Raw genomic sequence first — 12,569 nt, forward strand, 5'->3', positions numbered from 1 at the left:
GAATTCTCTCTTGTTGTAGTCTCTTGACAAAATGCAATGGTCAGGTAGCGTTGTTCTAAACTCAAGATTTAAAGGTGAATAGTCCTGTAAGCCCTATAAACATATGTACATAGGTAGGCCAGTACTTAGTACTGGCACATGCCGCTGATCTGTTAGTAGATTATCCATTTCCCTTCAGCGCCTACCTGCGTCACCAATGATGAGGTCGAGACAGAATCCTACTAGTACCTGCCTCGAGTCGATCGGGCAGAGAGCGAGAAATGGTAAGCAGGTGAGTGAGCGCAGAGAGCGTCTTTCGACGACTCTTTCGTCGCGAGCAAACAACAAGTAGACGTCGCTCAGACACTGTCGGCCAGATTCATTTTCCAGAAAGACGTCGTCGCGTTGACAAGCTTAAATTCGTAGCGGGCGCCAGTAGGACGACCCAGTGGATATCGTCAGTTGAACCAGGGGAAACGTAGCAGCCCAGTTACATTGCTCGGGAGGGGTAAAGAGCTTGACGACAGCGCGTGCGTAGAGTGAAAGTATGCAAGGAGATTCGCGATCAGAACCTCACGACGCCATATTTGTTTTCCAGGGCTTGCTTGTGTGTGCGTGTGTTTCAACTCCGGTGTGCGAGTGTGAGGGCAGGGCTTTGCCAGGTGATAATGCCTTAACTGTCCCTTGTATTCGGGCTTCGTCTTCGCAAATTCGAACAACAGTATTCTTGATTGATGCAGTTTTACAGCGACTTTGTGTGTGCGTATGCTGTCACCACACTATGTTCGAGTGTGTGTGCGCTCGTGTTTCTGTGAACCCAATCGCGAACACTGTTGTGAGCCAGTGGCTCTGTCTGCGCGGCGAGAAATATCCGCTTACCTAAACGAAAAGTTCTCTAGCGTCGGCCGACGCACGGCACCCAGGCACACACACAGCCACATTTGCAGAAATACCACTACATACGAAACGAACGTGGCCAGCACACAAGCGAAACCGGAAAATCCACATTTTTTAGACCTGCTCTCTGTCCCGCGTCTCTCATCTCTTTTCATTACGCTCTCGACTGGAACGCAATACCAAGACCACAATCAACAGCTACAGCTTTAGGTGTTTGAAGGTAGATTACGTAGTTGCAATGGGCGACTCCACGCCCATTTGCCGATGCCGAGTACTTTATCTGGGCAGTGCCGTGCCCCGACAGAGCAAGGATGGGCTGCAGGGCATCCAGGAGCCGCTGCGAAGCCTGTATCCTTCGGAAGGGGCGGTGGGCGCCAAGGGCATCGACAGCTGGCTAAGCGTCTGGTCCAACGGCATCCTGCTGGAGAACGTGGACGAAAACCTCAAACAGATCACGCGCTTTTTCCCGATCGAGTCGCTACACTACTGCGCCGCCGTTCGCCAAGTGCTCATCCCAGAGCGCGGAAACACCCACCCGGAACCAAAGTTCCTCCCTCTGGACTCGCCTTTTGCGCGAATGCCGCGCGCTCAGCACCCACCCATTTTCGCTGCTATTCTGCGACGTACTACCGGCATCAAGGTGCTGGAGTGCCACGTCTTCATCTGCAAGCGCGAGGCGGCCGCAAACGCGCTAGTCAGGTGCTGCTTCCACGCCTACGCCGACAACTCATACGCCCGCCAGTTGGAGACGGGCGGCGGCAGTAGCGTCTACGGCACCTTAAAGAGCGGTGCCATTAGCAAGTCTAGTTCTGACCTTACCGGCGTCGGCCTGGCTAACGGAGTCGGGAACGGGAGCGGAGGCGGCAACCACCATCTGTCCCTTTCCGCCCAAGGAGGATGGAGATCGCGGACGGGCAGCACTACGACGCTAAATAGCTTGGGCCGTGCTTCGAACGGCCACGCCAATGGATCAGCGATAGGCATGAACGGGAGTAGTGCCGTCAGTGCAGCAGAGGGCTATACATCCGTCAAGAACTGTAAGTACTTTGCTTCATATTTTATTCTGATATTTCTTATACCCGTTACCCGAATCAAGTCAATTAGCCAAAAAATGTTTGACACGCCCACTCTTACGCCCTCAAGGCGCCAAACCGGTAACGCCCACACTTTTGAACAATTTAAAAATTTTTTCTCATTTTATTCCCCGATATCTATCAATATCCCAAGTCATGAAATTTCGCGTTCGCATTCACACTAGCTGAGTAGCGGGTATCTTATAGTCGGGGAACTCGACTATAGCGTGGCAAAATATTTTTGACACATCGATAGAATTTGGCAAGAAAAATAGTAAAATCTAATAAAAATTGTTTCGTTGTCTTGTTAAGAGACCTTTTATACCTATTAATCGTAGAGAAAGATAAAATCGTAAAAACCTGCAGTAGTAGCAGAGTATATATTTTTGTTTGGCATGTTCGTCGGAAAAACGTCGAAATCTCGTTTCAGAACGTTACCATTTGATCATTTATTTTGCTCGTTTGCCCATGCCCATGTTGGCCACGCCTAAGCCGCCCACACCTTTGAATATTAAATTGGGATAAAAAAAAACGACGTTGAAACAGAGCTCTCGACTTATCTATAGTGAAAATAAATCAATTTCACTGTTCCGCTGTCTACCAAAGACTTTCCACTCATTTAAATTTTGTCTATGGTGACTGACATGACAGAAGACGACGGTAAGGCTTAGCCGTCGCACGACATTGCTGTTTCTTCGTCTACCGATTGTAGACGAAGGTTGTGGTAATTACCATGTAAATTGCTGAATATAAGGAAAGCGGCACTACTTTGCTTCGGAGTATTCTAAATTGTGCGATCTCTAACGCAGCATGGAAATTTCACTTTCACCTTGAACTCGAATTGAATTTTTCTTAAAAGCTTTATTTAGAAAACGCAAATAAAAAATGTAAGTCCCCACCATTTACTAAATTACCACTTAGATTTATAATGATAAAATACCTATCGAATACAGAATGTTCTGCTATAGCTTGTCTGTGTATATGGTAATTGACAAAGCAGCTACTTAATCAAAACCAAGAATCAAGTGACTTGTAGCTAGACGTCTGCTAATGAATAGACTTCTTGAATGTGGACTATCACTACTTGCTTATTTCTGGTCTTTGGACCCCAGCATCTCCCCTGTTGTGTCAGTCGACTTTGATTTTTTCCCACTATTCTGTTCAGCCAAACTTAAGACAGTGTAGGTCGAACGGACTGGGCTGGGACGGGGCCGTACATTCATTATACACATGCAAGTTACTTCAGAGAGTGAGTGAATCGAGATGAACGCGTGAGAAAATTCTACCTTTGACTGCTTATTTACAATATTTAGACTTTCGTGTTCCACAACCGAGCTGCTGGAAAGTCGGTAAGTCGATATGGAAGTATGAGGCTCAAAAATTTAGAGTAGCAGAGAGGATGAATCCAGTGTGAGAGTGCTGCTGTGATTGCTTTAAAATATGTTGTTGAACATGCTTATCTTCCGCTGATAGCGTGGCTGTGCGAACTTTCTATCTTTAACATTTTAAGAATATTGCAGGCTAGAGACAATGCCGAGTTTCGGGCTTTTGTTGAAATAGGGATAGCCATTTTTAACACTTTTAACAATTATAATTTAAAATTCTTTAAAAATCAAATTTTAGGAGGCTTGCCTTGAATCTTGAAGGAATGCTGCTTTATATTTTAATAGCCTTTCTAAATGGCACCAGGTTATTTCTATACCCGTTACTCGTAGAGTAAAAGGGTATACAAGATTCGTTGAAAAGTATGTAACAGGTAGATGGATGCGTATCTGACCATTTAAAGTATATATATTACTGATCATGTCGTATGTCCTTATAAACGCCTCGATCTTAGGAACTATGCAAGCTAGAGAATTACATAAAGAGATTAGAGATTAGACATGAAGATTCCAGAGGCATAGACGCAGCGCAAGTTGGTTAACCCATGTTGCAACGCCAACAAACCGCCCAAAACTGCCACGCCAATTTAGTTTTGTAAATTTCTATCGATACGCCAAAAAAAACTTCTTGCCACGCCCACTCTAACGCACACACACCGCCCAAAACTTCTACACCCACACTTTTGAAAAAGGTTCTGCTGTTTTTTCATATTTTAATTAGTCTTTTAAATTTCTTTCGCCCACTATAACGCCTACATTTTGAAAAATGTTTTGATAGTTTTTTATATTTGTATCAGTATTGTAAATTTCTATAGTGTCGCCAAAAAACCACGCCCACTTTAACGCCCCCAAACCACCCAAAACTGTCACGCCCACACTTTTGAACAATTTAAAATTTGATTTTTTACACGTTTACACTTCCAGCTGAGTAAACAAATAATGTATGAAATTATTTTACGATTTTTTAAACCCGTAGTTTGGCGAAAAATTCAAGATCTGTCCTAATCTGGTAAAGGGCCGTCAGTGTGCCCCATCGCGACAGCAATTTTGTACTAGAGGGCTCTTCTTTAGACTGCCTTTTGTTAATGTAGCCGCAAATTAAAGTGCATAATATGTAAATTAGCTGACAGCATTTGGTGCACGAAATAGCAGGGTGTAGAAACAAAGACGGGACACATTAACCAAAATCCAGTCGTAGTTGAATGACTCCGTTTTATACGGAAACCGCATGATACCTATTTTGCGAGTTAGAAACCACATCACGATGGGAGTGATTGTAAGTAACGCTAGACCCGATCGCAAAGCTCTTAAAAAAGTTCGAGCTGCCGGCGCATATGTAAATAAGATTTCAGACTCAGCTGCCGTGCTATTTCATTTGTGACCTACTTTTCTGTTCCAACCACCTTCAAGGCCTGTTTTTACGGACCCACAGAGCAACACCACTTTGACAGTTCACATAGTGACGAAGCGCACTAAGAGAGCATGCGAATGAGACTTCTACATATACATAAAGAGCTGAAAATCTGATGTGTTTGTTATATACTAACAAAAAGGCAACGCAAAATCTAAAGGACTTGCAAAAATTATGTGGAATAAGATTAAATTGCGGTTATTTTAATTACACGTGTCATGTGTCAGAATTACTTTAATTGAGGACATTTTAAAATTTTATCCGTTAAAGTAAAGTAGTTAAATCGGATTTCTTACTTAATTGGGCAATGCGCAATAATGAAAGATTTGTATTTAAAAAAAAATAAAAATAGTTTGAGATAATGAATTTACGGATCGCAACAATATAGCCTCGAAAATAAGCCAATACACTGTCTCAAAAAACTACAACTTTCACTACACCGTTTTTGGAAGCCAAGCCAAATCATTTGGTCAGTGTATTGGTCGTTGCTGCCGTATTGGTTACTCTTCCGACATTCCGATCTGGCTTGTTGACCTAGATGCGGCCTAGATGGCAACTAGCAGCTGCACATGCGTCCCTCTATCGTAGCAACTTTGAGAAGGCAGGGACGCAAAACGGCCAGAAAACTGCATGGCACTGGGCTGGTTTTTGTTTTTGTTGGATGCATTACAACAGTGAGAAAAGTCAAAAGAGAAAAACATTTAAAAGTGTGGTCCAAATTCTTGTTGCCAGCTCGTTTTCTGCAATTCCGCTTCCTACAGACTGTTAGGAATTTGTATGATACCGAAATTTGGCAAGCCTTAAATCAAAATTTGAATCAAACCACAAGTTGAGACGCCAATCAACAAGTGATCCTATCCTGTCCCCTTCTACAAATATTTTCACGCACGCATGCGCATATCGCAGTTCCTCGGAAAGCTAGTGAGAGTATAAAATTTACTTTGGGTCTGTTTCCACCGATTACGACGTAAGTCCAAATACCTGTCAGCCACGAAAGTAGAGAAAAAGCAGCGGGGAAAGAGTGATGCAATAAACACAATATGCCTTCAAAGTTTAATTGGAAAAAGCAGTGGAAAAGTAATTTACTTTCAACAAGCATGCTTGACTTATGAAATTAGAGCCATTGGTCAATTAAATAATCAGGAATCCATCGGATTTCCGCAGCTATTTACGCAAATTAGTTTTCGCCCGCGGATAATGTAGCTGCCTATTCCCTAAACGGTAAGGCAAGATTCCTGCCGAGTTAATTATGTTTCACCGGTCCATAAATCTATAAACTCACAAAATCTTGAATTTACCCATATAGTTTCACCTTCGAGCGTCAACTCTTATGAGACAGAAAATAAAGTTTCAAGAGCAACAAATCGGCTAATTGATCATAGATTAATGATCATAGACGAGGAGGAGAATTCCCTTGACATAACCCTTGCGCAAAAAGGATTTCTTGTTAATTCACTAATTTTGTTGCGCAACCGATCGCTTCCCAAACAAGGGCCCACATTTTTAGAGCCACGGAGTCGGGGGTCATAGTTCCAAGCCGAGCAGGTTTCACTTGCTATCTGATGAGAGAACCTCGCTCAGTGTATGCCCCTGGATAGAACAAAACCCATTAGACCTAAAGGAATAAACCGCAGAATTGCGTTGTGGAATGGCCAGACACAAAGCGGTCACAGAAGACACTTTTAAAGTGGCTCTCGGCAATGTCGCTGGCCGAACTGACCCAACTTGAGTTGGCCATCAACATGGTTAGTAGAGAAAGGGGATGGGGTGATCGTGTTCGATTCAGGTTTGGGCTGGTGCCGGCTACGCTGAGACCGGAATCTTGCAGGTGTAGCCACGCTAAGGTTATTAAATTCCTGTTATTATACCCGTTACTCGTAGAGTAAAAGAGTACACTAGATTCGTTGAAAATTACGTAACAGGCAGAAGGAAGCGTTTCCGACCATAACAAGTTCTTGATCTGTGCGTCCGTATGAGCGTCAAGATCTTAGGAACTATAAAAACTAGAAAGTTGAGATTATACAGATTATAGAGACATAGACGCCCACAAACCTCCCAAAACTGCCACGGTAACTCTTTTGCTAAATATTTTGATATTTTTTCATATTTTTATTAGTCTTGTAAATTTCTATCGATTGGCCAAAAAATTTTTGCACACCCACTCTTACGCCCACAAACCGCCCAAAACTGCCACGCACACACTTTTGAAAACTGTTTTAATTTTTCTTCGTTTTATTGTTTGTATTGCCAATTTCTATCGGTATGCCACGCCCCTCCTAACACATACAAAAACGGCCACGCCCACACTTTTGAACATTTATCAACATTTTTTCTCAGTTTCATTTTTTTCATTCTCATATAATTAAATCATAACGGGTACCCGATAGTCGGGGAACTCGACTATACATTATCCATTGTTTATTACAAAACCGTTGCTTACATGGCCCAAATGAGCTTCATTGTGAGTACCTGTTTGTAGGTCTGGATATGTGTCGGCTGACAAAGCGGTCAAGCGACCCGGGAGAGGCCAGTTGACCTGTGCTGTGATCTTGGCCCACTTTTCACATAGAAGCGGATTAGCCCCGCTCAAACGATGGTCAGCGTTTTGGCTAGTTTGTATTCGAGTGCGCCGACTCAGTAGTTAGCCTTTTTCGCTATCCCGAAATGTAATATAAATTGACATCGAATATCAATCGACAGCGGGCAACATTACACAGCCCTGAAGGTTAATCTTAATAAGACGACTCCCTTTCATCTGCTTCAGTGCGAATGGGGCTTTTTCATTCGTGTCTATTTTAAATGATTTTTTCTAAATAGATATTAACAACTCTGGCCAACGTTCATAGATAGTTGTCGTTAAATATAGATTTTTGGATACAGGTAATCTTACGGCACATTAAGAAGCTAAGAAAGTATCAAAGTGCCCTTTATTTTTTATGATTCTTTATGATCCCATTGCAATATTTAGTGAATATCGTGAATATGAATATGAAATTAAATTCTTAACTGAATGTTAATACATTTTTCATTTTCTCTTAAAGTCTACGGTAGCAGCGCTGACCTCAACGTGGCCGTCGATGACGGAGACGCGTCGTTTAACGGAGACGAGAATCATAAGGTGTGGAACGGTTCGCAGGACCAGTTGGACAGCATCGGGCCATTAGAGAGTCCCTATGAGTTGTTTGCGGGAAACACCTCCACCTTGGGAAGGCCTCTACGGGCGCGTCAAATCAGCACGCCCATCGACGTGCCACCGCCACCAGTGAAGGATGAGCGAAAGACGAAGCGGGACAAAAAGTTAACCAAGTCTAGTGGCAGCCAAAGCCTTTCCGGCACCCTTATCCGGCCAAAGCCCGTACACCCTGCGCCGCAGCATCGCTCAGGATTCCAAGGGCCGTCGGGACCTGGGAGCGTGACCTATGGGCACGTTTCTGGACATGGCCTTCACGCCGCCCGTTACCATACAATTAGTCATCGCGGCATTCCCCCGGGTTCACACAGCCACCTCACCCACCACCCACCGCCCCACCCTTCACAGAATCAGGTCCATATGATGCACCACCCCCACATTGGGGGACTACCGCCCATGCAGATTCCCGTGATGATGCCGCAGCAGTACGCGACTCTTCAGCCGTCGCGCTCAACTGGCAAGAAGAAGAAAAAGGATAAAAAGAGTGGCGCGGGCGGAGGCGTTCCCGTGGGCATGCCCATAGTACCTCCCATATACGCCTTTCAGCAACAGGTCGTGGGTGTTCCAGCTCCCCAATTAGCACAGTCCCTAATCGGAGAGACGCGACCTCTGGGTCATTCCAGCCGGAAGCTGGCGGCATCAATGGGGAACGGCCTAGACGACTCCGGTAATTCTGGTGCCGAATCGCCATCACCAGGTGGCACTGGCATCTACAAGGTGTGTAGTACAATAGAGCCTGCCCTTATTAACATTAATGTCTATTAGGAAACACTATATTTGTATTCAATCAAGAATTCCCCGACTATCAGATACCCGTTACTAAGCTAGTCGAAATGCGAACGCGAAATTTTATAGTTTTTCGGGATACCGATAGATATTGGTGAATCAAATTAGAAAAAATTTAAAAAGTGTGTGGGCGTGGCACTTTTGGTCCGATTGTGGGCGTGCAAACAGTTTTTTAGTAAATCTCTAAAAATTTACAAGACATATATAAATATAAAAAATATCACAATAATTTTCAAAAGTGTGGGCGTGGCAGTTCTAGGCGGTTTGTGGGCGTAAAGGTGGGCATAGCAACATGGGTCAACAAAATTTCACTGCGCCTATGTCTCTAGAATATGTACGCGTTGTATGTATGTTAATCTAGAGTAAACGCTTCGTTGAAAAGTGCTTATCAGGTAAATGAAAACGTTCCCGACCGTATATATATATATATTCTTGAATATATTTATATATATTCTATATATTCTTGATAAGGATCAATAACCGAGTCGATCTGGCCCTGTACGTCCGTAATAACGTCGATATAACTCAATAACTGTAAAAGCAAGAAGATTGAGATTAAGCATACAGATTCTAAAGACATCGACGCAGCACAAGCCACCCAAACCTGTCACGCCCACACCTTTGAAAAATATTTGGATAGTTTTTCATATATGTATCTATTGTATTAGCATAACACTCTTGATTAAACTATAATTATAATACATTTATTAATTTTTGCAGCGCAAAGGACATTTAAACGAGCGAGCTTTTAGCTACTCCATACGTCAAGAGCATCGCAGCCGAAGCCACGGATCGCTAGCCAGCTTGCAGTTCAATCCACCAGATATAAAGAAGGAGCGTGAGATCGCCCAAATGGTGGCAGGTCTTGACCTCAATGAAGGGGAGCGGCCTATGGGTCCGAACACACTACAGCGGAAGCATGCCATGACAATGTCAAATGGCGGATTGCATGGCCCAGGACCCAGTCAGCATCCTCACGCCCATCCTCCGCATCCACATGCCATCTACGGCCCATTAGGGCCTGCCAGCAGCTTCGGAATGCCGCGAAGATAGGAGTTCATTGGGTTGATCTGGGCCTTATGATTTATACAAAATGATTACACAACGTTTAGCGATCTAAATATCATCTAAACATTCTTGATGTACACCAGATTGAGAAGACAGGGGCTGAATATTTTAACGGAGCTCTGGGAGTGTAATCCCACACGGAAACCAACTCAACATAAATGAATATTTGTGCCTTATTAGGTTTATGAATAAAGTGTGTGCGCTCTCTAGTAATCATGAATCCATGAAATACCATACATAAACCATTTAGTGTGTAGAATATAATGATATCTGACTATGTAACGGTCACAAAGTTCTTTCGGCTATGGAAATGCATTCCTGGACGAGTAGGAAATTTATCCCAAATCCTATAATTACCTGTATGCTTTCGAATATGTACTATAAATACCTACAATAAAATGTTAAATGTACGATCTTGGCTAATCAAAAGCTAATTTTTCCTCGCTCTAAAAATAGCTTCTCATACCTATTAGCATGCCAGCTCCGATAACTAGTCGGTTCAGCTATCCCCACTCGCCACTTACCAACCCATGGAAAATACCTACACCATGACAAAGCTTTGCCAACGCTACATTTTTGCAGACGGGGAAAGCTTAGAGTGAAGAGAAAATGCAATCGATCTATCTGATTTGCATACGAATAAGCAGTGAGTTCAAACTAACTATTTGAGGAGTATGCTTGTCGCAGGTTTGCCAGTGGTACTTCGAACGTAAGCCAGCACATCTTTTAACCTAGCTTAATTATGAAAAACACCGAATCAAGCTTCATAATGTTTAACAAAACATTTGTACTGGTGGGAATAGTGTAGATATATACATATGTTGTTTGCGTCGCCCATTAGTCTTATAGCATAGGGCTGGCGATAAATATGTCAAGCGTCAGTGCCACTGAGAAAATTCCCAATGATCTCACTAAATGCAAGGCGAAAAAACGCAACGCGAAATTTAATCCTTTTTCTGCGATATCAGTAGATATTGGTGAATAAAATGAGACAAAAATTGTTTCAAATTATTCACAAGTTTGGTCGTGAACATGTTGGGTGCTTTGTTGGAATAAGAAGGGGCACGGCCAAAGTGCTTTTGGTATAGCGATAGAAATTGGCAAGACAAACAATAAAGCGAAGAAGAATTAAAACATTTTTTTATTGCAAATTGATAGAAATTTTCATAATTAATATAAATATGAATAAATATCAATACATTTTTCAGAAAAGCGGGCGTGTTGACGTAAGAGGGGGTGTGGTTAAAAGTTTTTTTTGCTAATCGATAGAAATTTAAAAGATAATAAAAATTATTATATAATATAATTAATAAAATTAATAATTAAAAGTGGCAGTTCTGGACGATTTGTGGGCTTGGCAATATTTGGAAACAAACTTGAGCTGCTTCTAGCTTTTATTGTTCCTGAGATGTCGTTTAATACGGATGAACAGATAGCTATTTTTGTAAAATACAATTTTGCTTTTTGTTTTATTATACCCTTTAGTAAGAGCGTATACTAAATTCGTTGAAAACTGTTTAACAGGTAGATGGAAGCGTTTTCGACCATATAAAATATACATATATACTATTGATCAATATCAATACCCGAGTCGATCTGGCCAAAGACGCTAGAATAACTAGTGTCTTTGACCTGGCCCTGTCCGTTTGTCTGTTCGTCCGTATTAACGTCGAAATCTCAGGTGTTGCCATGCACACTCTAACGACAAAAAACTCTCCAAAACTGACACATACCGCCCAAAACGGCCATGCCTACACCTTAGAAATTATTTTTTATATTTATATAAATAAATTTCGCGTTCGCATTTCCACTGTCGGAGAAATGGGACTGAAAGCATACAAGTAATTATACGATTTGGGATAAATTTCCTACTCGTCCAGGAATGCATTTTCTTAGCCTAAAGAACTTTGTGACCGTTACATAGTCAGATAGGGTATCATTATATTCTACACACTAAATCGTTTATTTACGGTATCTCATGGATTCATAATTACAAGAGAGCGCACACACTTATTTCATAAACCTAATAAGGCACAACTATTCATTTATGTTGAGTTGAGCTCCGTTGAAATATTCTTCCACTATCTTCTCAATCTTATTCTAGAGACATAAGCGCTGCTCAAATTTTTTTTCAAATGTTGCCACGCCCATAAACCGCCCAGGACTGCCACGCTCACAATTTCGAAAAATATTTTGATAAATAAATAAATTTGTAAATTTCTATCGATTAGCAACAAAAAAAAACGTTTTGCCACGCCCACAATTATGCCCACAAACATCCCAGAACTGCCACGCTAAACATTTTTGAAGTTTTTTTATATATATTTTGACACTTTTTTTACCCAAAAAACGTTTAGCCACGTCCACTCTAACGCCCACTTACCGCCCAAAACTGGCACGCCCACATTGTCATGTCTTGTGTTGCCAACTTCTATCACTATACAAAAAGCACATTGGCCACGCCTCTCTATACACCTACAAAACGACCCAAATGGTCCCGCCCAGACTTTTGAACAATTTGAAACATATTTTTCTCATTTTATACCCCTATATTTCCAAGAAATTATCAAATTTCGCGTACGCATTTCCACTCGTTGAGTAACGGGTATCTGATGGTCGGTGAACTCGACTATAGCATTATCTCTGTTAATATCCAGAAAAAGAACGAAAATAAATATAATATCTACAAATAAATACTTTGTTAAGAATAAAGTATTTTAGGGAGGTTGACCATATATTCTTATAATCCGGGAAACTCCGCAGCACATCTGACTTCTCTTATT

The 12,569-nt window shown here is 42.1% G+C and overlaps 1 protein-coding gene across 2 annotated transcripts, besides 9 other annotated features; it reads left to right on the forward strand.

The window, feature by feature from the left end:
• Nucleotides 1–353: 353 nt before the first annotated feature.
• CG12581 (uncharacterized protein) lies at nucleotides 354–12,473 on the forward strand. 2 transcript variants are annotated; one of them, NM_164313.2, is made up of 4 exons: nucleotides 354–509; nucleotides 578–1,913; nucleotides 7,784–8,649; nucleotides 9,439–12,473. In NM_164313.2, the coding sequence occupies exons 2-4, from the start codon at nucleotides 1,115–1,117 to the stop codon at nucleotides 9,769–9,771; spliced, it is 1,998 nt and encodes a 665-aa protein (NP_730781.1). In that variant the 5' UTR covers nucleotides 354–509; nucleotides 578–1,114; the 3' UTR covers nucleotides 9,772–12,473. The 2 variants fall into 2 exon arrangements, with proteins under 2 accessions (NP_730781.1, NP_649435.2); NM_141178.4 differs by having other exon boundaries at nucleotides 354–1,913; nucleotides 9,439–10,195.
• Nucleotides 2,062–2,176: a mobile genetic element.
• Nucleotides 3,644–4,221: a mobile genetic element.
• Nucleotides 6,605–7,154: a mobile genetic element.
• Nucleotides 8,724–9,017: a mobile genetic element.
• Nucleotides 9,155–9,350: a mobile genetic element.
• Nucleotides 11,171–11,221: a mobile genetic element.
• Nucleotides 11,278–12,045: a mobile genetic element.
• Nucleotides 11,390–11,413: a mobile genetic element.
• Nucleotides 12,141–12,431: a mobile genetic element.
• Nucleotides 12,474–12,569: the final 96 nt, after the last annotated feature.

Source organism: Drosophila melanogaster, chromosome 3R (assembly GCF_000001215.4).
Source record: "Drosophila melanogaster chromosome 3R".
Classification (NCBI taxonomy): Eukaryota; Metazoa; Arthropoda; class Insecta; order Diptera; family Drosophilidae; genus Drosophila; species Drosophila melanogaster.